This window comes from Dermacentor silvarum, chromosome 2, assembly GCF_013339745.2.
Source record: "Dermacentor silvarum isolate Dsil-2018 chromosome 2, BIME_Dsil_1.4, whole genome shotgun sequence".
NCBI classification, from domain to species: domain Eukaryota; kingdom Metazoa; phylum Arthropoda; class Arachnida; order Ixodida; family Ixodidae; genus Dermacentor; species Dermacentor silvarum.
In genome coordinates this window covers 42,925,988-42,951,733 of record NC_051155.1, presented here as the reverse complement: position 1 = coordinate 42,951,733, position 25,746 = coordinate 42,925,988, and the positions used below count along the sequence as shown (strand labels likewise).

Below are 25,746 nucleotides of genomic sequence, written 5' to 3'. Positions count from 1 at the left end.
TTCTCTGTCCAAAACTACTCTGACGAAAACTAGCTAATTCCACACCCCTATGTTATGGCGTCCATCGCCCGGGCTTTTTGTGCGCTAGGAATTTTTGTTAGTCGCTAAGCAGAATTTGAAACACTCCATGAATCTGTGAGGGATATTTTTGCTACGCCGAAGCTTTATTATGCCGCGTTTAAGGCATTAAATCAGCCAGGTATAGTGAGGAATCTGCTTAAAAGACAGCAATGCTCTCGTCTTAAGTAATTTCAGATACGGCAGAGGGGCTGTCACGTTGCGCAGTTGACCAGAACGTGAAGCGACGAAATCACGCCCGTGTCAGCCGCATTCTAAGAAAGCGCAGGGTGAGGGAGGTAAGGTGAGGTGAGCACCCGCAAAATGCCCGCATAATCAAATTTTATATGCACATTGCATAGCCACAGGAGGACAAAACTGATGTGCAGTCCTTCACTCAAGCAAGCCCTTCAAAGCGTGCCATATTTACGACGTGGATATTACGACCGATTGGGGTCCCAAATCAACGAAAGTTGCCATTGCGTTTCTGAACGAGCACATGATATAAACTTTCAGTGGCTGCCGGGACATTGTGGCACCTTTACTAACCACCTCGCCGATGACGCTGCCCTACGTGCCCAGGCTGGAGCACCGATGCTCCTTACACATTTATCAAGAGCAGATGCGGCAAGATAGCTTCGCCATCTCGCGCATACCATCCCGTTGAGTCACTGGAATACTCCGCAGAACTCCAACGATCGATTATACAGCCTCCATTCTTTACTGAAACTACAGTTAACAACATGACGCGACTCAACACTGTTCTGTCGGCCGCGGCTAGGAGTACTCTTCACTAACTCACTCAACTATGTCACTGGAATGGCTGACTCACCCATGTGTCCTAATTGCACGTGTCTACCAAGACATCTGCAGAAGCAACAGTCTTGGGAGCCGGGCTTCCCCGCTCATCTGAAGGCTACAGCCTGACTTTAGATACGCTACACCTGGCTTAGTGCATGTGAAAGTGTGATCAAGACTCGTGTCTTCTCTCTCTTTCTTCGACTCCCCCATCTCCCTCCCCACGTGTAGGGTAGCAAACTGGACAAAGTGTAGTTACCCTCCCTGCCTTTTCTTCCTCCCTTCTCTCTGTCTTGTCACTCAAGCAACCGTCGTCGGTCAAAGAGAAGCTTCAAGACGTTGAGCTCTGATAATGATTAAATGTGCCTTTACGACATGCGCAAAATGGATCAGGTCAAAAGCAGCGTCAACTTCTCACGATTTGAGTAGCAGTAATTGACGCGATTCGCAGCAGTCACAGGGAGACAATGCCGTACTTTGATGTCATTGCAGGGTACTGAAGGTGGAATTACCCAAGTGCGTCGACCGCTCCCGGGAAAACAGCACGGAGTGCGCACAGGCTGACGTGGAGCCCGTTGAAAGAGTTATCGAGAGTTTCATGGAACGCGCGGCGCCTGGATACGGCGGCGGCGGCAAAGGAAGAGGCAACATGGCCACGCAAGCCGGCTCGAGCTTCGCTGCCATGCTGACCATCGTCCTAGCTCTGGCTTTCACGAGGCGTAACTAATGTTGATGCCGGGAACAAGGACTGGCCTGGGAGCAAGTACGATATAGGAAGTGCAAAAGTTGCGTACATTTGCGAAGCCGTATTTTACTTGTGGTGTGTTGAGAACGTAGGCTGTCCGTGCGTTCCCCTCAACTCATGTACATTGTCATTCTAGCACGGCAACAGTGAGAGACGTATAGTCGTGTGTCGGAGCAGATACAAAAAAATTAGGGACGGCTTCACACTAAGTGGTGCGAATACTGTGAAAACAGCGAAGCTGGTGCCCCTTCACTAGCTTTAACTTTGCTTTCCTTTGCTTAGCTTGGTTTGGCTTGGCTGGTTCTTAGTCAAACTTAGCCGACCCCTAGTATCGGGATGATAAAGGCTTCTTCTAAAGGCCACTTTAAAGTCCGACGTAGCGTTGACGCGCGAGTGCGCTCGGCACGGGGACGCCACGCCAGCGAAAGCGCATCACTCTATAGTCCGGCGCCAGTCGTGGCCGACGAACGCCGCATACGTAGGCCGCGCCTCACGCTGTGGCGAGGGTAACCTGGCAGAGGGTGGTAACCTCACCGAGCGATGACGTCACGTGTGTTGCTTAGCAACGCCTCGCACCAGCTGTGACGTCAGCGTAGGCGCAGTTTTCTGCTAACGCTCCACGGACGAACACACACACGTCTGAGCATGCTATGCAAGCGCCTTACCCAGGACATGCGGAACAGGTATGCTGGGACGCCCTGTGTAAACGTGTGCAAAGTTTAAAGGAGAAAAGCTTAGCCGCTAGCTTTCAGCATGAACTGTAAGACTCAATTTACTGCTCAAGGCAGACTTAGCGTTTTGGCACTATCCTACGTCCCGCCTATGCCCCTATAGTTTTGAAGTTTGTCCCCCAGCTTGTTCCTCGCGAAATTAATTTCATTCCTGGAAAGTACTTTTATACTTTTACACTTTTATAAACAATGGTTTTGAAACGGCGTGCTGTCGAACACACCATGGAGCCCCAAAACACCATTAATATTGGGTAGTTTCCCCCCAACGGCCCCTAATTACTCAACCACCTATAGTATTACCCACATCTCTACCTCAACACTTGCGATGACTCCCATAAATGTCATTTAGCGTAATTCGAAATGCTCTTTCAGAATTACTTCCGTCGGCTTGTCGAGCGGGCAGAATTTTCACGGACGGTTTGGGGCGGAAGTTTTCCACCGCATCTGGTTGCACTAATCGATTCGCTGTAAAATCGCTCGGCTGCATTGAGTTAAAGTATATGACTTGATGCTAATGTCGCCAGCAAGCAGCACTCACGGCAGTTCCTGTTTTCGAACCGTGCCAAATTCCTTGCACAAGCTTTTCCTGACCTGAGGGTACCTGTTCTACACGTTAACAATGACAAGTCGCTTATTCGTTGAAATAGGTGTACCGAGTTCCTCACTGATCACAGTACCACCTCTATATAGCTATAACATAGATTTTCTGCGTTATTTATGCTGTTGTCATGAGCACTGTTGTAAATAAAAGATTCATGCTTTAAGTTATGTCTGTCTTATTGATGCGTAGTGTGTAGAAAGCGTACAACAACTGTAAATCAGATTTTGCCAGCATATTGCAATATTCATCCAGAGGTAAACGATGAAGTACGTACGGTGTCCGAGGACTCTGACTTCCACGATAATAGAGCAGGGGCGTAGCCAGGGGGGGGGGGGGGGGAAGGTTCAAAACCCCCCCCCCGAAATTTTTTCCGTAACCCTTCCCCTCCCCCGCCCACTTACCCACCCTTTGTTCTCGTCGTTTCGCGCTGACATAATTCAAGAAACCGGTGCTACTATCACAATTTCATTCCTGGGCGCTTCCGTTCGGGTTGATAATTTACAGTGAATCATGTCTGCATATGGAAAAAAGTGACACGGTGTTTCTCAAGGCTTTGACACTCCGTGAGGTTTTGGGCGAGAATGTGGCGGCCGCATTCTGAAGCAACAAAAGCGCAACAAATGTACCACAAATGCGGCAGCCGCATTTTAGATGAAGGCGGAAATGCTCGAGGCCGGTTTACTTAGATTTAGGTGCACGTTAAAGACCCCAGGTGGTCGAAATTTCCGGTATACATTTCCGCCGCTTCCCTTCAGGTGCCGGATAGGCCGCGCTCGCGCAGGATCTTACGCTACGTTCACACTTGGTCTCGAAGCTGTCGGAAGCGGCAAAATCTTGCAAAATCCGCCAGCCTAGGCGGCAGAACAAGCAGAAAGACAGGCGGCGCGCCAAATCGGTCTCGTAGACCGATTTCTTCGCCATGGCGAAGCGGAAACGTGGCGGAAAGTCGTTCTGCTAGCCCGGAAGCTACACTAGCATGTAAACATGGCACCAAAAGTGGGGGCTGCAATGCTGATCGACGCGATCAAGAACCACCCTTTGCTATACGACAAGAGTGGTACTAAAACGTACTGTCAGCAACACTCGCGATAGTATTCAACGTCGCGCGACCGGAGGTGCGGCAAAGAACCCTTGGCGTGACCCAACTTCTCGCGCTTTTGCAAAGCCAGGCGAACCCACCACCGCCGTTTCCGTGGTGTCCGCGTCTTCCGTTTATTCATTGTTCATTTCTAGAAAACAAGTAGGTAGAAGTATAAAAGCCATTTCTTCTTCCGCTTCTATGGCAGACAATAGTTAGACATACTCCTCGTTCGCGCTCCATAATTCTCCTCCCGCGTGCACGGTATGTTGCGGAAGTCGCGGGGTGCTTTTCTCGTCGCGACGATAGATTGGGAGCGTAGGTCTCACGTAGGACGCACAGGATTTGGCGAGCCCCAGCACAAAGGCCGGCCCGGGTTTTAGCTGTGGTGTTCCCATTGCCGCTTTGGTGCCCTGGAGGCGCCGACAATAATACGAAATGATGAAATGGTATTACAACTTGTAAATAAAAGCTAATAAAGAAATATTAGCACGCCTAGGCACCAACCTGTGACTCAGCGGTACCGCGCCCGTGTGAGGAGAATCACGGAACGCCAACGAGGAATTTACCGAAGGTCGCAGATGACACGCGAAGTTGCGCAAAATGATCACTTTTGATGACGGGTGGGCCAATGAATGAACATACCGCTAGAAATAATGCGATAATGAGCGCCACCACGCCGACAAATGTCCGCTGACTAGATGGATGTGGACGAGAGCGGCAGCGGCGGGCGCAGCGGTAGCAAAACAAATGTGAACAACTTGGGGCCGTATTCTGAAACGTTCGCCTAGGCGAAATGAGCGTGCGCGCTGATTGGCTGGTTGAGCAAAATTGAATGACGTCGGGCTCAACCACCCAATCAGCTCATGCAATTTTGCTAAAACAGCCAATCAGCACACGCCTGAAAGCGAAAAAAGAAATTTCGCCTAGGCGAACGTGTCAGAATACGGCCCTTGGACATGCGCGGAAAAGTTTTCCGGCCGCTTTGGCCTTTCCGGCCGCTTTGACCTTTCCGTCTGCTTGCCGCTTCCCAAGTGTGAACGTAGCCTTAGTCTGCGCGCGAAACGTCTCTTGTTTGCGATTGCGCCCCTACGGAAGGCTGGTAGTTACTGTTGTGTTGTTGAATCCCAAACCAGCAATTACGGAAGGCTGGTAGTTGCTGTTGTGTTGTGGAATCCCAAACCAGCAATGTACACACGAAGGGGTTGATGCCAGCAGTGAAATTCCACCGACTCATAACAAAATGCATGGAACAGACAGCCGACAAGAATGTATTACTGCTGTGCGCAGTACAGCGTAAGTAAACTCTTGTTACATGCGCTGACAGTTCTCGTCGGAGTTCACGCGTCCTGAGAAATCGTTTATGTGCACTATGCACTGAACAAGACCGGAGTTCATTCATGCATCACTAGTACACCAATCAGTCGACATTCGGTGAGGTACAAGGCCGCTTCCTGTTTGCACCGGTGTAAGTGAAGCAGAAATGAGTTGCACGCACTACTTAAAATGCGTACACATGCCATATCTATGCTGTGCGGTGAAATATTCTGTACAATTCCGAATGTGTTGACGTAAAGGCAAATGACGGCTGCACGCTCGCACACAGCGGAAGACACAGCGGCCCATTCACTTGTCGCAGGAAATGCAACCCTCTCGTATGAGGGAGCAGGGCGACGAAAGCTTCGAAAAAAAAAAGCCTTACGCGTTTTTGCGCGTGTTTACGTTTTCTAGCACAAAGACGAAGCGAACAAGCTATTGCTATGGGAGTAGGTATAGCCTGGTCACACATGCATTTTCACGTGTATAGCCGTCCTTGACTTGTGAAACGCACTTCGCCCCGACGAGGACGACGCTATCTACGCTTAACGGAGATCAACAATTAATGATGTCTTCTCCGATCGGGCGGGTCGTCTCAATGACGCGTTTTCGAAGATTCGTCCATTCAGTGGCGCGATCAGAGACCGTTGCTCCAAACGCCCACTGTACCTGTCGTACTTACTGTATTTTACTGAGCTTGCTTTACTCTTTACTTAATTTCCCCACGAGCACACGCGAGCGGGGGGGGATTACGGAACCAGTAATTAAAAGGGTTGCTGCGGGCGAGAACGTCAATGACATACAGGGTGTCCCAGCTATCACGCAGCACGATTTTTAAATAAAGGAGGAACGGCGTTACGCGAAGCAAACCTAGCGCGTATTGTTTCCAGTACAGTGGAGTAGCCACCAGCAATTTTTACGTTACTGAGATTTAATTAGGTAACTGGTCCCATGTCTTTGATATACCTGCATAAAGTCTGCTTAAACTACCGATTTTTATTATCGATCACGTCACGTAGAGGAAAGCAGACGCTCGCCCCCCCTCCCCTCCCCCCGGTCGGGCCGGTGAACCCCCCCCCCCCCGAAAAAAATTTCTGGCTACGCCCCTGTAATAGAGCATACATCACCAAGACCGTCCGTCCCCAAGACTCACGAGATTCTCACGAGAATCGCATGAATGATACATGCTCACCATTTAAAAGTCAATAACCGATGCTATAGTTGGTCCTCGTTTTATTTCGAAACAAAAGAAAATCTCAGCAAACAAAATTGGTCGCATATCTGCTTGCTTCGCTGCAAATGACGTCGAAAGACGATAGTCTTCTGCCGCCCCTGATACGTAACACCCTCTCTTCTCCTCCTTCCCACTCCTCCCTCCTCCCATGATGGATGCAATGGAGGTTTTGCTGAATTCAAATTAATTTTCCCGCGTTCGCCCTGCTCTCGCGCCATCTGTTGGAATCTTTTATAACTGTTGGTTTAAAGCCGGCTACGGAGCTGCGGCTTCAGCCGGCTTGTTTTTAACGTGTAGCGTCTCTTCGACACCATTTCTAACGCGTGGATGTTTCATTTACTAGCGTAAAAACCAGTCCAATGTGTGTTCTTAATTAAATGAACGCTGCGGATCACAGTTATGCACATATATGTTGCTTCAAATAGGCTTGAGGTTACTTTTGCGCTGTATAATGTTGACGTGTATGACCCCGTCCCACCAGTGCTAGTAGCTTGGTTGGTTTTGGCCGGGCCGTTGAATCGGTTTTGTCCTGGTGGTTGAATCGAGTAATAGACAGACCGACATATAAAGTTTTTCGCGTTTAGGTAGCCCAAGAAAGACTGTCGCCTTTAAAAAATAAAACGGCCTGGGCAGACTCACGCTATCCTTGTGGAGCTCAATCGGCATTTGCTCGACGGAATAACGACATTTCCGAACATTAGACCGTAGGTTAAATCCGGCAAATAGGATTTTCCACACACCTTATTTGCCCTAACACCGGTATAATACGCTTATAGGGAGGTTTAGAATAGGGGTCTAGAGTTTAGGGTGCCCCAACAAGCGGCCGCTTTGCGTTCGCGGTGCTCCCCGCCGGGAAGGTGCTTTAGAATAGGGTTCCCGGCTTGCGTTAGCGTCACCAGATTGCAGCATCCTCGCTGCACGCGGAAGGAAAATGAAAACATAATGCCAGAGAAAAGAAACATGAAATATTGCTGCGCGTTATATTTTACAGGATGAAAAGAATACCTGAGAGTTTATTGTTTTCAATGTTTATTATTTTCAGTTATATTTTCTCGTCACCATTGAGATGGACCACGCAAAGCAGGTTTGGGCGTTTGGGGCACCCAGGCTACTTCAGAAATGTAGCGTTAGAGGTATGCGAAAACCCATACTCAAAGATACCGTTTGGGTTCGGCGCATGGGCTATGGCGAGACGCTAATCGTTGGGGCACCCTATGTTGGGGGCCCCTATTATATAAAACAGCCTATTTGTCGCACGAGCACCGAGTGACACTCAGGTTTATTGCGCAGCAACTTCCGGCTAGGGACCGACTTCCGGTTTGTCGCATAGGTGGAACCCGCCGCTGTGGCTCAGTCAGCTAAGGCGTTGCGCTGCTAAGCACGAGATCGCAGGATCGAATCCCGGCTGCGGCGGCCGTATTTCGATGGAGGCGAAATGCAAAAACGCCTGTGTGCTTGCGTTGTAGTGCACGTAAAAGAACCCCAGATGGTCAGAATTATTCCGGAGCCCTCCACTATGGCGTGTCTCAATCACAACTGGTTTTGGCACGTAAAACCCCTGAAAGAAGTTGCATAGGTGGGACTCCATTAAAGATAAATCATAGAAAAATAAAAACAGATATCAGTGGTTCTAATGGTGGTTTATGATAGATACATCAAAAGAGAGGTTGATTACAGTAAAGCGCAAATTAAGTGTCAGGAATAATTAGAAACAATTAAAAAAGTCTAAATTGCCGTACACCAAACCACACAAACAGACACTTTAAATACCCACCGCATCAGTACAGGTTCCCGTGAAACTGTAAGACCGGAAGTGACGTCATCACTGACGTCACGCTTAAACCAGGGGTACCCGCTCGGTACTAATTAAAATAAAAACAAGCCAATTAGAGCTACACACCACTTGGCACAGAGTGAACGCCTGCCTAACCCAGCGGAAGGGTGACGTCACTCTCTCCCCTCTCGCTTCTCCCCTGCCGGAGCGCACCTGCTCCGTCGCTCGCTCGCACGCGCCCGCTGCGCGCCGGCGCTCGTTACATGCTCTTACGTCAGCGGCGGAGGGACGTGCAAGGTGCGCTTCGTGCGCCGTCCGCCGTCCGCTTGGGCCCCTACTCGAGTATTTTAAGCTGAAAAATATCAGCGCGAACACCCAGGACAAAGCACAAAGAAGAGACGAGACAAACAATGACGCTGATCAGCACCAGTACTTCTAGTAGAGTAGCAGTCTGGGTCAGTTGGTACATACTGAATAGTAAAAACCAGTCAAAAGACGAAGGACAGAGAAGAGACGTGTGTGCCACGTCTCTTCTCTGTCCTTCGTCTTTTGACTGGTTTTTACTATTCAGTATGTACCAACTGACCCAGACTGCTACTCTACTAGAAGTACTGGTGCTGATCAGCGTCACTGTTTGTCTCGTCTCTTCTTTGTGGTTTGTCCTGGGTGTTCGCGCTGATATTTTTCAGCGTAAAATACTACAGTAACAGCCAGACCCAGCCCAAGCTTTATTGATGTTCGCTGCTCTAGATCGATAGGTAAAGGCTTCCACTATCAGGCCGGCCATTATTGTGGCCATTGTTGGTGTGATATATAGGCGATGCGCCGACAGCCAGAGACAACAAAATGCAGAGCAGATCTTCTTAAAATAAAATTTATTCTTTTTCTACAGTTCGTCATAGTTTTAAAATAAATGTTTTACTTGGTGTCATGTAGCAGCTTTATCTCTTGACTGATTCTAATGTTTCTCTTAAAGAAACGGTGATCATTCCCACCAAAGAATTAGCTCAAAGTGGAAGACTTTGTTGTTGCGATTTGAAATGACCTGTCCTACTTGTGACTGCCATTGCTACGATCTTAGCATAAATGTCTGGCACGTGCCGACACACACACACACATCATAAAATACCTATAAATGGTATCGCTTTAATACAATCATGTCTACAGGATGCCTACCGCTGTCCAAAATTCAAGCTAAAAAGAGTCGTCAAAACAGGCTTGATGGCAGCTTTTCATTGACGAATGCGACTAATCGCCTATTACATTAGCGAAATCCTACGTCACTGAACAAGCGCCATCACGGGCCATTATTCGCGGGGTGTTGCGTGTCATTCGTATTCTCTGGAAATGCCCTTCCACCACCACGGGAAAACTGGCCATGCACGTGGTACTACGTCGCATTTGAATAAAAATTAATAAATATCAGCACGTCATCCCTGCCCACGGTGCCCAAGTGCCATTGTGGTTCTCAGGAAAGCCTGCGGGATCCTTGTCTTCGAATTGCACTGGCATCGCCGTAGCTTGGTAGGCATCGATGCGCTTCTTCATGATGGCCACGATCTGTAGGAATTATAGGCATAAATCAACGTGTGCACCTTTTCCATCAGCCCAATCTAGCGATGGCTGAAGAAGCGCTAGCACTTGTATGGGCTGGGCTATGACCTGCTAAGTCCGCTGTGCAGCAAGCCCAAAACACCCCTCAATGCGGACAAAAAGAAGTTGGAGGGCGCTTAAGCTTCGGCTTTAAGAGTGGAACGCGATAGCGTTATCGCGACCCGTTCGCATCGCATTTTTCTTTATGAGTAGGCTTCACCGCAACCCACAACGTGGGAAACGTAGCTTACAAAAACCAAGCTTACACCGATCCCCTTAAAGTCGGCTTCACTTTTAGACACAAATGCAGTGATGGGAAGACATTTTTACACTGGCTTTATAAGCCGTCTTATATCACAATGTGAAAGCCCTATGACCTTTTTTATTATTTTATTATTGTTTGCTGTTGCTGCGAGGCGCGCACGTATCCAAAATTTGGAGGCCGCTTTAGCATTCAAAGATCCCTGAATGCTTTTCAGGCTTTCCGGCAGCTGCAGCTTTCTTTTTTTTTTTTTTTCACCTTCGCCTCAGCGCGCCGCTACCGTTTTACGCTGCCGGGGAGGCGAGCGCCACCTGGATGGGTCTTACGCAAGTAACCTACCCGAGCGCGCCGCTGTTAATATCGTAGAAATGCTGCAAAAGGGGTTTGAGTTTCCCCGTAACAGAATTATGTTTTCTCGTACATTCAAATTACAGTCCGACGCCATCATGTCTGTAGGTTGTAGTTAAGTCGTACTTTACGAATTGCCTGGCGAATTTTACTTTGAGTAATTCAATTTTTGTTCACTAACGCCTTAAGCCAAGTGAAGGGCCGGTATGGTCGGTGTGGTTCGGGGTGAATTTCTCCGCCACGGACGCCGACGCCTACGCCGACGCCAGATTTTCTGTGACACTGCCGTGCAGTTTTAACGCGACAGCGTTAAAACTGCACCCGTGTACAAGGGGATACAGCAAGGACAGCGGGCATGCGCATGAATCTCCAGTACAGAGTGCAACTAGTAAGACTTTCGAATCCTTTCCCGTCCTGTATTTTGATTATTTCTTCCTCTCTTCGGATGTTTTCTATGCTGAAATCTCGTAAACTATCATAAGAATTTCAACGAATGAAATATTAATCTGAAATCAGTTACTCCATCAATTGGCATGAAAGAAGGTGTTACCACTAGGGAACAATGCATGCTGCCCTTGTTTGTTTCTTGCTTGAAAACTGAAATCCTATGTAGTGAAACTTAAGACGGATGACTTGAATAATATTTCCGCGCGTAAGAGACTAGTGCAGCTCGAAAAGAATAGGTTACGGCAGTGTGAATCGCTTGTCCAGTGTGGCCAAGTGGCCTATTCGGTTACCATCGCTCGAGAAGTGCAGACCGACACCACAATAAGTCCACGCACGATCGTGCCGCATGCGCGGTTCGTAACCAATATATCTTGAACCCAACAGCTACCGAAAGGCGACGCTGACGCAGTCCTTAGCCAGCAGCTCGATCATTCTTGGCAAGTTCGATTCACACTGTATTTTCCAATGAAGGAGAATTAATATAATACCGCACAAAGCCTGAACGTAGCAGGCTTCGCTCGGAGACATTTGCGTGTAAAAATTATCGCACTCACAAGTAGGTTACACCATCTACTCTAGTACTGGCTGGCGATGCTGCTGGCCTCCGAAAATTTACGCAATGAGCTCACGCGTTTGAAGGAGTTTCTCGCTATGGTAAGAAGCTCATAAGGTCGATTGCTCTCCGATGAAACATCAAGCTTGGCATCATTCGCCTCTTTTTTTTTTGTGACTAAGGGACTAGGGACGCCGCCCACCTCGGGCGATTTTACCGTCTGCTTATTTCTCTAAATAAAGGTATTCCTCCTCCTTAAGGGAACGCAGTAATAATACTGACCTCGGGGTATGAGCTGGCCACATTGTTCAGCTCGCACGGATCCGTGACAATATCGAAAAGGTGGACGGAGTCCTTGGGGTTAAAGTGACCCCACGTCGGCACGCCACACATCAACGTTGCTCTTTCCCGCCAGTGCTTAGGAAAGTTCAGCCAGTATCTTTTGTAAAAGCCACGCAGGACTTGGCTGCCGTCGACTGGTGGAGCAGTTTGTCGAGGTCGCGGCTAGGGCGACTTCCCCCAGGTCTCGGGTACCGCTCGCTCATGAACCCTGTGCCGTCCAGTACCAACTTGTAGCGCCACAGTCGCAAAGCCGCGTTGTTCAAGAACTTGTAGTCGATGTTGTAAAGCATCTCCACTCGAGGCGAGCCCAGTCCGTAGCACAGGTTCTGCCACATATCGTAACCGTCGAGCTTGCCAAGCGTGTGTACGGCACCTCCTGAAAGCGCATTCCGCAATGCAAGAAAGGCGTCAGTAAGAGCTTACCACGGTGAGCCCAGAACTTAACTTAGCAGTTCTTGTTAGGCTGGGTTAGCATTCGTTAGTACGAGCATATTGCGCCTGAAGCATTTGGCCTTGAGCTTACCAACTCTTTCACCACTACTGAGGAAGAGATACGTTAAGCAAAAAAAATGTAATTTACCCCGATAGTTGAAGCATCGATTGCGATAGCAAATTACTATACAGCTATACGAGGTAAAGATCATAGTTTTATCGGCCATGTAAATTTGTAAACATACGCAAACCGGGCAGCATTGCATGTGTAGCGTGCGTTGGAAAATGTGGCCCGACTATTACTAACTGATTGAACAAGCGTGGTGTGAGCGCGCACAAACAAACATGAATAGATCCCACTGAATGACTGCAGACAACGGCTGTCAAAACGCTGGCAGCGAGCGCATATATACGCCGCAGCAGCGGGCGAAGGTACGTGCGGTCTATCGCTTCAACGGAAAACTGAGGCGGCGAATGCACGGCGCATAAAGGTCAGAGCCGTGTGGAGATAAGAGACGGTGCGGACGAGCGACGAGCGCGGTTGTTGGCAGCGTATAAGTGCCCCTTCCCCCCCCCCCCCCCCGCGCTCCCTCCGGCGCTGGCTTCCCGCTTCCGTGCTTGCGCGTGGGAGAGATAAGAGACTGTGCGGACGAGCGACGAGCGCGGGTTGTTGGCAGAGAAGTGCCCCCCCCCCCCTGCTTCCTCCGGCGCTGGCTTTCCGCTTCATTGCTTGCGCGTGGGAGATAGCGCGCGTCCCGCACGCTTCCGCTCGGGCATACGGCGCGCCTCGAAGATTTTATTCTATAGGGAACCTCACAGGCGACGGCGACGACGACGGCGACGGCAGAAATTCGGTAGAAGTGTCCATATAATTGGCTATCGCAATAAAACACCGCTATCCACGAAAGGGAATGATGAGTGGGCGAAGCACCGGGGGGATCATTCGGGCAAAACGCTAGAAGCGTTCTCCGGAAGCCGGAGCAGGGCGTACATAATCTATACATTATATAGATATAGATATATATATATATATATATATATATATATATTATATATATAGTATATACTGAAAGGCGGACGACGACCAGGACAGGCAGCACTGGCAGACCCGTTTATTCCGCAGGCACGGCCCAGGCTCGAACACGAAGAAGAAGACAAACAGGGATGATGATGGCTATGTACAAATGAGAACGATGAAGTACGTTAAATGTGCTTATATTAATTTCCCCCGCTCGTGGAAGCGGCCAACCTGGCCGCATTCTAAAGATCGGCTGAACGGGAAATAAAGTGCTTCATGCGGGAGACGTGAACAATTTCTGCACTACGATGACGGCGGTCCGCGACGGAGTGAAGTGGAGTGACTTGATAGTTCACTGCAGAAGTTTGTTGTAGGACTGGCAGGGCCCCATGTACCGGTGGAGAAATTTCTGGCAAAGTCCATGGGTTCGAACCGGCGTCCATAGGAGGACTTGGTCTCCAGGATGGAAGGCGATGTCGCGGCGTTTACTGTCGCAGCGACGTTTTCTTTCTTCTTGGGTAGCGGCGGTGTTGCGACGAGCAATTTCAGGGCAATGCACGACTCGAGCTGCAAACTCTTCTGGAGAGACGTGTTAGGCGAAGCAGGGAGGAAAAGAATTCGGTGTCGAAGACGGAGGTGGCAGATCGTCCATACACGAGAAGAAGGGCTGTAACCGTAGTTCGTTGTGGCAGTATTGTAAGCGAAGTAACCGGAAGGATGTTGTCCCATTTTGTTGATCAGACGTATGTACATAGAATCATGTCAGAGAGCGTTCGGTGGAAGCGTTCAGTAAGGCCGTTGGTTGCGGGTGATATGTAGAAGTGGTTTATAATCCCTTACGAAAATGTCAGATATGGCCCTTATATGTTTTATATATGGCCATATTTGGACATATAAGTGCCCATATAAGGCCTTATACTGCCATATAAGGATCCATGTAGGATTATATGCCATATAGGGTCCAGATACGGCCTTATACTGCCATATAAGGGTCCATATGGCCTTATACTGCCATATAAGGGTCCAGATATGGCCTTACACTGCCATATAAGGGTCCAGATATGGTCTTATACTGCCATATAAGGTCCAGATATGGCCTTATACTGCCATTTAATGGTCCAGATATGGCCTAATACTACCATATATGACTGCAAGTAAGGCTTTATAACGTCATATAGGGTACAAATAGGCGTTCTACTGTCATATATGGCTGCAATAAACCGCCTTATATTGCCATATAAGGATTTAAAAGTATACCTAAATTGTAGTTGTAACCCCCCTCCCCCCCACGTACGCGCCGAGCCCCACCAGTCCAACGTGCACCTTCAGCGCTCTGTGCACACTGTCATTACCATTCAGGAGATGGCTTGAGGTGATGGCTATCACCTACTGTCTTCTATTTACTCATTCACTCTTAAATACTTTGAGTAAAACGCTGAAGAAATAAAAATTGTCATCCATCCTTGATATATAAAATTATAATTATTATATTTATGATTTATTATTATAATTATGTTTTGTATTATAGTTATTAGGCATTTGAGTTGCTTTGGATTCCTCTGGCTGAAGCAAGGTAATTCCATATTATTTAAAGTGTTTGCTTCCCCCCCACACAAATGTACCCCCCCCCCCCCCCCGGCAGAGATCCTGGGTGCGCTACTGCCGTCTAGTATGGGTTATTAGCACCGCGCCTGCCGGACAGCATGGCCTTATTTACGAGATGTAGCTATACTGACGTAACAAATGCGATGCTTTGCACTGCAGCTATAGGCAAAGCATCTCGATCGAATGAATGTGCTTGCACCGACAGGTAGTAACGTGTTGAAGTGAATTTTATCGCAGAAACACACACAATCAACTCATCGTTTTGCACTGGGCTCACAACCACACCCGATGAATATGTCTACTTTTGAGAGAGAACATGAACATATACTTTTGCAATCATATATACCGGCCTATGTAAGCAGCCTGGGAATATTAAAAGCATGGGTTAGGAAACCTGCTGCACGAATTCCTATTCGTTATATCAGCTACTGCACAAGCCAAACAAAAAGTTTGCTACATCAGTCAATCTAGATACATTATTCAAGCCCCTTAAATGAAACTACTGTTAAAAATTACCACCAAGCTAAAGTTTTGACACTTCAGTGAAATCCAAACCGAAACCAAACGTGGAATGGCCAATGCAATGTATCGCTTGGCAACACTGGTAAGCTTGCTGCGCCGGCAGCACATGGACGGCAGCTGTCAGATACCGAGGCCTGTTTTCGTGTGTAATTTTCGTTCGTGCATCCGTGTTAACGCATGTTTCTCCGCGGTCTGTGTTATTCGTGAACGCAATCGGAACGAGTCCTCATCAACGCAGTTTAACACGACTGTAAGTAAAGGGAAGCAGCGGGCGCCTTCACCGGCGCGGCCCTCGGCGATCGCTTTGTTTGTATGTTCGCGCGCACGGTTCAACTTTGAATACCGTGGCTGCGAGCTGTCGCAGTGCAGTGAATTATATGCCATTGCTCATCGTGAACTGCAAACCGCGTCACTGCTGATGGAGCTGCCACGTACGTAGACGGCGCCGCCCGAGAAGCCCGTGGGCCGGGCCGGGTAGAGCAGTTTTTTTCACGGGCTCGGGCCGAGCTCGGGCAAGGCGTGTGCTTTTTCACCCGGGCCCGGGCCGCGCTCGGGTTTTTTGACGCGGGCTGGGCCGGGCTCGGGCTTTGTGCGAGTTATTCTCGGGCTTCTCAACTCTGAAAAAACATGTATTTTTCGGTCTCGGGCCGGGTTCGGGCCGGTTTCGAGCCCGGATCGGGCCGGGCTTGGGCTTAAGGTAAAGGGGTGGCGGGCCGGGCCGGGCGGGTAACGTAGATTATTTCCGGGCCCGGGCCGGGCGAGGGTCTCGCCATAAAAGTTTTGATCGGGCTCGGGCGGGCCGCCCAATGTGAAAACGGGCCCGTGCAGTGCTCTAACACAGGGCCGTGTCACGACACGAAGTACAGCTATGGTGGCCCTTCGATCTAGCCACCTTAGTACAGCCTTACCGCAATTCGTGTCTCGTGTTGCGCACGACTGCTTTTTAAATGTTCAAAGAAAAGAAAACATGCGCAGATTCACTTTTAAGTTACTTTGAGTAAAACGCTCGAGAAATAAACATCGTCATCATCCTTGGTGTCAATATTATTAGAATCATTAGGCATTTTATTTGCTGTTCGATTCCTCTGGCTAAAGCAAGGAAATTGCATATTATGCAAATTGCTTGCTCCCCCCTCCCTGAAAAAAAATTGAACCCCCTCCTGGCAGAAATCCTGGGTGCGTCGGGATAAAAAGCCTGGATATCTTAGGGCAAATAACTACAAAGATTCCACAGCCACAAGAAAAGTAGAAAGTTGCCTATCAAGTAACCGGTGAGGCAAGAAGACACAATCTCTCCTATGATATTCACTGCATCCTTACAAGTATTCAAGCCATTAGACTGGGAAGGCTTACTATTGAGGATCAACAGCGAATATCTCAGCAATCTTCAGGTTGCAGATGACATTGTCCTATTCAGGAACAATGGGGACAAATTACAACAAATGATTGTGGACCTTAACCGAGATATTGTAACAGTTAGGTTCAAGATTAATATGCAGAAGACAAAGTTAATGTTTAGCAGCCTGGCAAGCGAACAAGAATTCGAGATAGCCAGTCATCTTCTAGAGTCTGTAGAGGAATGCATTTACCTAGGTCAATTACTCACAGGGCACCCTGATCATGAGAAAGAAATTTAGAGAAGAATAAGATTGGGTTGGAGTGCATACGGCAGGTATTGCCAAATCCTGACTGGGAGCTTAGCACTGTCGTTGAAAAGAAAAGTGTACAATCATTGTAATCTAGCGGTGCTAACATATGGGGCCGAAACTTGGAAGTTAACAAAGAAGCTCGAGGACAAGTTAAGGACCGCACAAAGAGAAATGGAACGAAAAAAAGTCGTAGTTTCGCCCGAAAGGCGAAGCATCAAATGCGATAGCAAATTAGTTGAGAGCTATACGGAGTAAGCACAGTATTTTTATCGGCTGGATAAACTTGGACACATGCGTTCACTAACTGAAATAACAAGCATGGTCTCAGCGCTTACAAGCCAAACATGAATAGATCACACTCGATGACCACACACAAACGCTGTCAAAACGCTGGCATGAGCAAGCACGCCAGCAGCAGCGAGCGAAGGCTTGTGCGGTGTCTATCGCTTCAACGGAAACTGAGCGGCTAAAGCACAGCGCATACAAAGGTAGGAGCCGTGTTGCAGATCGATTTCAAAGTACGTTGCGTGCGACCACCCGCCGCCGCGCAAAGTACAAGTGATCAGTTTTTCGCAGAGCAGAAGCCGCCCCCCCCCTCCCGCCCGCACTGGCTTGCCGCTTTCCTCCTTTCGCCTGCGAGATTCCAGTTCCCCTTGCGCCCGGTTGCAAGATACGCATTTGGTGCAGCAGCACAATGTCGCCCCCCTTCCTCCCTCCCATTCCCCACGGCCTTTCACGCAACGGAAGACGTCGCCTTTGCTCTCCGCCATGCGTTTGCTCCCCGTGAATGCGCGTGTCCCTCGCGGGATTTCACGTGCACATACAGCCCGCAGCGACGTCTTTCTCGGCCTTGGACATTATACGGAAAATGACGGCAACGACGACGGCCACAACGACGCCGACGGCAGAAATGCGCTTGGAGTGTCCATATAATTGCTGTCGGAATAAAAAGTTAGGCCTAACGTTAAGAGACAGGAAGAGAGCGTTGTGTATCAGAGAGCAAACAGGCATCGCGGATATTCTATAGTTGACATTAAGAGAATGAAATGGAGCGGGGCAGGCCATGTAATGCGTAGGATGGATAACCGGTGGACCATTCGAGTTACAGAATGGGTGCCAAGAGAAGAGAAGTGCAGTAGAGGACGGCAGAAAACTATAAAACTAGGTGGGGTGATGAAGTCAGCAAATTTAGAGGTGGAAATTGGAATCAGCTATCGTAAGACAGGGGTAATTTGATATCACAGTGAGAGGCCTTCGTCCTGCAGTGGACATAAGAATAGGCTGAGGATGATGATGATGAAGTATTCCGCAATGCATATATGCAAGTGCTAATGCTTGCCGATGACGAACGCAAATGTATAATGTACGCTGCATTTCCGTATGCAACTTTTGTCAAGACGTTGTCGCAAGATATTGTTGCGAATGGTTGTACACGACAGTTGTAGACTTGATCGCTATCGTCCCGGCCTTCAGTAAGCTCTCTTGGAACGCAGATAATCAGCGCCGTCCTTGCCCGGTGAACTTGCGCCGCCTATCCTCTATATGTACAGACGCACATAGGCTAGCAGGAGGCACGAACGGTCGCCGCTCTGATGCTTCCGTATATAGTGCATTGCAGCCACGACATCGGCGACATTCCAGCGTTCCAGGGTCAGATAATACGCGCGTGCGCTATTACGTCTCTAATGCGTCAGGAGGAGGAATGAATGTTTATTGTGCGAAACGCGAGTAAGTGTTCTGTCTTCGGACGCTGTATCCGTCAGTCGAAAACACGTCCGCGAAATTGGCAACGTCGGCGAGGCTGCCGTAGCAGTGGGCCATCTTGCTTGCTAGGCGAGAGCAGCGAAAGTCGCACTTAAGGTTGCCTAATGGCTGTACTTTAGTTTCCGGCACTCAAGTGTCGAATAAAGTTTACCTTAAGTACAAGATTTGTCTATGAAACGCGTTAAGCATCCACCGACTACTTAAGTCATAAGTTAAGGGTAAGTTCCGTTTGTGAATACGGGCCGAAGCCGCGACAACACAGCGCAGAGCGGACTCTGACCCTGCGCAGATGGCTTTCAAGATACAGCGGCCTGGGCGGGGGCGCGCGGCGTAGAGCGCCCTCGCCCCCCTCTCACCCTATCGGTACTCCCACCGGAGTGCTGCGCACGACTGGAAGACGGCGAGCTTCCTTCCCACTTCCATACCATGCGTGCGCGAGATTGAGCCGCGATCGCGGCCTCGCCCTCGCATGCTTTTCCTCGCACATACAGCATACGGCGCGTGGCGACAATTTCATCCCCCTTGGACTTTATACGGAACCTCACGGCGACGACAGCAATGCGTCTGGAGTGTCTATATTATTGCTATCAAAATAAATAAAGAAAGCGTCGCACGAACCGGCGATTGAGTTGAGCGTGGGCAACCAGTCCGTGATGTGCATCAGTTGGCTGGACACCCGGCGTCTAAAAGCAAGCAGCGGACTCCAAACGAAAGCGGCCGCCCTGGTGCCTCCTTCCCAGAGCGTGCCTTTCGCTCCCCGCAGTGGCCAGTTGTAACCGCGAGAGTTGTGATTGCCCCAGGGGCACCGCCGTTGTCGCTGCTGAATGCGATAACAGTGTTCTCCAGCATTCCAGCGTCGCCTAACGCCTCAAACACTTGGCCGACTGACTGATCCAACGTGTCGACCATCCCTGTGATAAACAACACCTGTTGATTGAAACTGGTTCTCGAAATGCACTGCACGTATCTTTATCACTCAATTTACACCAAGTAGCCCACTGAACACAAGATGTTTTGTAGCCGTCTTGGACCAGCCAAAATGAACTAGAACATCTTCAACTATTCAAGAGGGCTACAAAACGTCTTTATATTGTTACGGGGAGTATTTAATTAACCGTGAACGGCTAGCGCTTGCCTAGTCAAGACTGCACAGAGCGCACAGGTTCCAGCAGGTTTTCAGTCCGACAAGAGAGCCTCTGACCCAGCCCCACTACAATGTCTTTGTCTTTGCCATTGCTCGTGACATTATCCCCGGCCGATGAAGCACCGGTGAACTTGTTGTGATCAAAATGGATTATCACAGTTGTAAAGTTTGAGGCGGGAAACATGTACGATGTCAGTTCGCGGTGCGGCAGTCGATGAGGTGGATGCCATGGGATATATCTCATAGGTGACAGGAGTCACCTGGCGCAGCACGCGATAGGGTCCGACGTACCGCGACATTAACTTTTCACACAGGCCGACGCGACGAGATGGGAGCCAGAGAAGGATGAGAGAGCCCGGTGGAAAATCAGTATCCCGGTGTCGACGATCGTAGATGGCCTTTTGTTTGGTCTGCGATGACGTGAGCCGAGCGCGGGCTACTGTGCGCGCGACGAGCGCACGCGTGATGACATCTTGCGCATAGGAAGTCGTGGACGTGGAGGCCGGATCAGAAGGGAGCAAGGTGTCAAAGGCTAGTAAGGGATGGCGTCCAAAGAGAAGATAGAAGGGCGAGTAGCCGGCAGTTTCATGACGGGATGAGTTGTACGCAAATGTGACGAACGGGAGCGCAACGTCCCAATCATGGTGGTCATCGGAAACGTACATGGAAAGCATGTCGGTCAGTGTACGGTTTAAGCGTTCGGTGAGTCCATTAGTTTGAGGGTGATATGAGGTCGTGAAGTTGTGATGAGTAGCACATGATCGAAGTAGATCGTGAACCACACGAGACAGGAAGCAGCGACCGCGATCTGTGAGTAGGTGACGTGGAGCACCATGTTGGAGGATGACGTCGTACAGTAAGAAGTCGGCTACGTCTGTGGCGCAGCTGGTTGGCAACGCTCGAGTAATGGCAAATCGAGTGGTATAATCCGTAGCGACTGCAATCCATTTGTTGCCTTTCGTGGAAATTGGAAAGGGACCCAGCAAGTCCAGGCCCACTCGATAAAATGGCTCGGCTGGAACGTCAATTGGCTGAAGGAGACCAGCGGGTAGAGTCGCAGGTTTCTTCCGACGCTGACACAGGTCACAAGATGTTACGTAGCGGCGAACGGACCGATAAAGGCCCTTCCAGAAAAAGCGTCGTCGTATGCGATCATAAGTTCTGGAGACGCCTAAGTGCCCGGAAGTGGGGGCGTCATGAAACTGGATGAGGACATCCCTGCGCAGATGATGCGGGACAACGAGCAGGAGTTCTGCGCCGTCGGGGTGCATGTTGCGGCGGTAAAGAACGTTATCCTGAAGCAAGAACATGTTGAGGGAAGGGTCGAGGGTGCCGGTTTGCAGACGATCAATAAGAGAGAGCAAAGATGGATCTCCACGTTGTTCGTCGGCCACATGGGTGAAGTCTGTTATCGCCAAGACATAGGTGTCGGGGTCCGTTTCAGTGGAGTCGGATGGTTCAACGGGATGGCGGGAGAGGCAATCGGCGTCATTGTGTAACTTGCCAGATTTGTACACTACCGAGAACGTGTACTCCTGTAATCGTAATGCCCAACGGCCGAGCCTCCCTGTGGGGTCTTTGAGTGTTGAAAGCCAGCAGAGCGCATGATGATCTGTTATGACCACGAACGGCCGTCCATATAGGTACGGACGGAATTTCGCGACAGCCCAGACGAGAGCTAAGCACTCCCGCTCAGTAATTGTGTAATTCTTCTCCGACTGTGACAGAAGACGACTAGCATACGCTATCACACGGTTGGCTCCGTTCTGTGTTTGGGCGAGGATAGCACCAATGCCATGGCAGCTTGCGTCAGTGCGAAGTTCTGTTCTAGCAGCCGGGTCAAAATGAGCCAGCACAGGTGGTGTAGTGAGGGTAGAAATCAACGACGCAAAGGAAGACGCTTGGTCCGCGCCCCAAGAAAAGGCCGCATCCTTTTTGAGTAGGTCCATCAGGGGTCGAGCAGTGTCCCCGAAGTTGAGAACAAAGCAGCCATAGTAGGAGCAGAGCCCAAGAAAGCTGAGTACTTCTTGAGTGGACCGTGGAACTGCACGGTCCACTCAAGAAGTACTCAGCTTTCTGCACGGCACGGCTTTCTGGAACTCAGCTTTCTGGAACTGCACGGCACGGATCCTGACAAGGTCCGTGCCGTCCGCGAGCACGGACCTTGTCAGGGTCTGGTTGGACACCAGTAGCGTCGACTAAGTGTCCAAGTAATTTGATCTGGCGGCGCCCAAAGGTACACTTAGACGAATTGAGCTGGAGGCCAGCCCGGCGAAAGATGTCGAGAATGGCCGACAGACGTGGGAGGTGGCTGTCAAAGCTGGGCGAGAAAACGATGACGTCGTCCAGATAACAAAGACAGGTCGACCATTTCAGCCCGCGTAGAAGAGTGTCCATCATGCGTTCAAAAGTTGCAGGAGCATTACACAACCCAAAAGGCATAACCTTAAATTGGTAGAGGCCGTCCGGTGTGATTAATGCGGTCTTTTCGCGGTCGCGGTCATCGACGGCAATTTGCCAGTATCCCGAGCGGAGATCTAGCGACGAGAAATATTTGGCACCATGGAGGCAGTCGAGCCCATCATCAATTCGTGGGAGAGGATACACATCCTTCTTCGTTACCCGATTGAGATGGCGATAATCGACGCAGAACCGCCAGCTGTTGTCCATCTTTTTCACAAGCACTAGAGGGGATGCCCAAGGGCTAGAGGAAGGCTCTATAACATCTTTATCAAGCATTTTCTCTACCTCCTTTTGGATGACTTCGCGCTCAGAGAGAGATACTCGGTAAGGGTGCTTGTGAAGGGGGCTGGCGTCTCCAGTGTCGATGCGGTGGGCCACTACATGTGTACGTCCTAGTGGACTGTTCGCAACATCAAATACGTCCAATTACGAAATAGGACACCACGGAGTGCTGCACTTTGGGAAGGTAGGAGGTCGGGGGATATCATTTTGTCCAGAAGTGCGTGGGTTGGCGCCGGTATGGCAGGTTGCGTCGCGGTCTCAGCGTCAGCAGCGAATGCAGAAAGAATACATTCTTTCAAAGGTGACAGTTCGGCTAGTGAAATTCCTTGAGGAAGAACATGGGTCGAAGTAGAAAAGTTGAGGACTGGAAGCAACGTTTTGTTGTTGGCAATAAGCACTACGGTATGGGGAAGTGCGATGTTGCGCGAAAGGATCAGATCTGTGAGGGGAGCGACCACATATTCACCATCAGGGACTGAGGGAAACGGTGACATAAGGACGTAGGTAGCAGCCTGCGCGGGTAGTCGTACAAACTCCAGGGAACGTAGGCGAGCGTTACTTGATGCGGTGTCATCAGGACACAATGGCAGTTCGAGCCGCAAAATGCCAGAAGAATAATCGATGAGGGCAGAGTGGGCGCTCAAGAAGTCAATGCCAAGAATGACATCATGTGGGCAAGCGTCGAGAACGGCGAAGAGAACTGAAGTGTGGTGGCCGGCAACAGTAACGCGGGCAGTGCACATACCAAGAACAGGTGTTCGGGTGCCGTCAGCTACTCGCACAGTAGGAGAGACGGCAGGTGTCAGCACTTTGCGTAGGCGGCGTCGGAGCGTGGAACTCATAACAGATATGTGGGCGCCAGTATCGATGAGAGCAGTAACAGGCACGCCGTCGACGAGAACACCGAGCAAATTGCGTCTTGAAGTAGGGGTCGATAGAGGTTTTGCGGTCCTTGTTGTCAATGCAGCCTCACCTCCCGGAGCTGCACTGGCTAGTTTCCCGGGTGGTGTCCAGAGGAAGCCGGAGAAGGAGAGCGACGGCGTTGCGGGGAGCGCGACTGGCGACTCTGAGGTGACGGCGATCGGCTGGACCAGTGTCCTTGTGCGGCATTATCGGCGTAGGTCAATTCTGAGCGCGAAGAAAGACGGTGAGGATCACGGGCCGGGAGTTGGTCGTCAAGATGTGCTGTAGTACGGGCCACGATCTTGACGGTGGTCACCGGGGAAACTTGGTCGGTAATTCCGACGATTGCGGCAGTGGCGTGAAATGTGGCCGATGCGAGAGCAAGAAAAACAGATTGGTCGATCGTCAGGCGTCCTCCACTCAGAAGGGTTGCGGTAGCGGGGTGTGAACCGGGGAGCGGAAGCGGCAGCAGCAACAATTGGGGCGGTGTGGTGCTCAGTGGGAGGACCAGACGCGCACATGGGCGGAGGGGCGTAACTGGGGGCTTGTGGAAATACGACGCCCATATTGGCAACCTCCTGACGTACGACGGCCTGAATGAGAGATATTGTCGCCAAATGGTCGTGAGCAGGTGCCTGATAAGCGGCTGGAGCCATGGCTTCGAGCTCCTGGCGAACAATCCTGGCCAAGTTGTTAGGCGGCGAGAACGGAGGGGGCGTCACGGGGTCATCGCACGAGGATGTCGCAGCTGTATTTGGGAGTCTGTTAAAGCGCTGAGTAATCCGCCTGCTTTTGGTTTGTTCAAACCGCCGGCATTCAGTGATAATGTAGTCAACCGTGGTGCAGTTCTTACACATGAGGATGTTGAAGGCATCGTCAGCTATGCCTTTCAACACGTGGCCTACCTTGTCCGTCTCTGGCATGTCGTTGTCAATGGTACGGCACAAGGCTAGTACGTCTTGAATGTATGCGACGTACGACTCCGTGGACGTCTGAGCTCTGGCCGCCAGCTCGTGCCGGGCTGTCATTTGGCGCGCGGCCGATCGGCCAAACAGTGCACGCATCTTCTCCTTGCATAGGTCCCAACTTGTAAGTTCTTCTTCGTGCTTGTTAAACCACACCCGAGCCGTGCCCCGTAGGTAGAAAATGACGTTGGCAAGCATTAGAGTCTCATCCCACCTGTGGTGCTTGCTGACGCGCTCGTACAATAGGAGCCAATCGTCGACGTCTTTGTTGTCCGTGCTGCAAAACGTGCCGGGGTCGAGGGGCTGCGAAAGGACGACGGTCGGCGGTGCCGCAGGCGCGGGCTGCGATGACTGCGTACTGTCTTCGGCCATGGAGGCGTGAAAAACGTTGCGTCCACTCCGAAGATCCAGGGCCGGGTGGAATAGAGCCCGCAACCTCCACCAAAAAGATGTTACGGGGAGTATTTAATTAGCCGTGAACGGCTAGCGCTTGCCTAGTCAAGACTGCACAGAGCACACAGGTTCCAGCAGGTTTTCAGTCCGACAAGAGAGCATCTGACCCAGCCCCACTACAATGTCTTTGTCTTTGCCATTGCTCGTGACAATATGTACGTCTTGAAGGCTTCTTGCGAAAGACGGCTTGAAGACGTCTTGTTAAGCTGTTTTAAGCCATCATCTTTCTAAGACGGCTAGAAAACGTTTTGTAAAAAGGTCTCGAAGATATCTGTGCGGATAGTTATCCAGATATATATGTATAAAATATGCATTTCAGTTATTTCTGCTGCTTTATACGGTTGTTAGATATCTAGCACCCATACCGGTCACACAGCCTGTACTTAAAAACATGTACATGCACTGCCTTTCCTTTTGTCTGTCATTTTACCATCCTGTAAGGTGTACATTTCCATTAGCTGCACATGTGTCGTTGCGCTGTACGTCCAGTCGTAGCGTCTATACGTATTTCACGAAGAAAAAAAACCTGAACCAAACGTACAAAAAATGGGCTAGATTGCAGGCAGCATACATGCAAGAACTAAGGCCTTTAACCACGTTAATTGAGGTAACGGAAAAAGTGAAAAATAAATTCAAGGGTTGTACGTGCCTAAACTATGAACTCTC

The 25,746-nt window shown here is 50.0% G+C and overlaps 1 protein-coding gene across 5 annotated transcripts in view; it reads left to right on the top strand.

Moving 5' to 3' along the window:
• The window catches only part of LOC119441424 (uncharacterized), a 111,297-nt gene that overhangs the window by 37,409 nt on the left and 48,142 nt on the right, over positions 1–25,746 (top strand). The window contains exon 5 of one of the 5 annotated variants that reach the window (XR_007465462.1): positions 1,348–2,192. The exons of 3 other annotated variants lie outside the window; for them this stretch is intronic. Coding sequence is in view for 1 of the 2 variants with exons in the window: in XM_049661275.1 (XP_049517232.1) it covers positions 1,348–1,582 (235 nt within the window). In the remaining variant the exon portion in view is untranslated. Of the gene's footprint in view, positions 1–1,347; positions 2,638–25,746 lie in introns of those variants that run through there. One more of the 5 variants, XM_049661275.1, reaches the window with a different exon arrangement.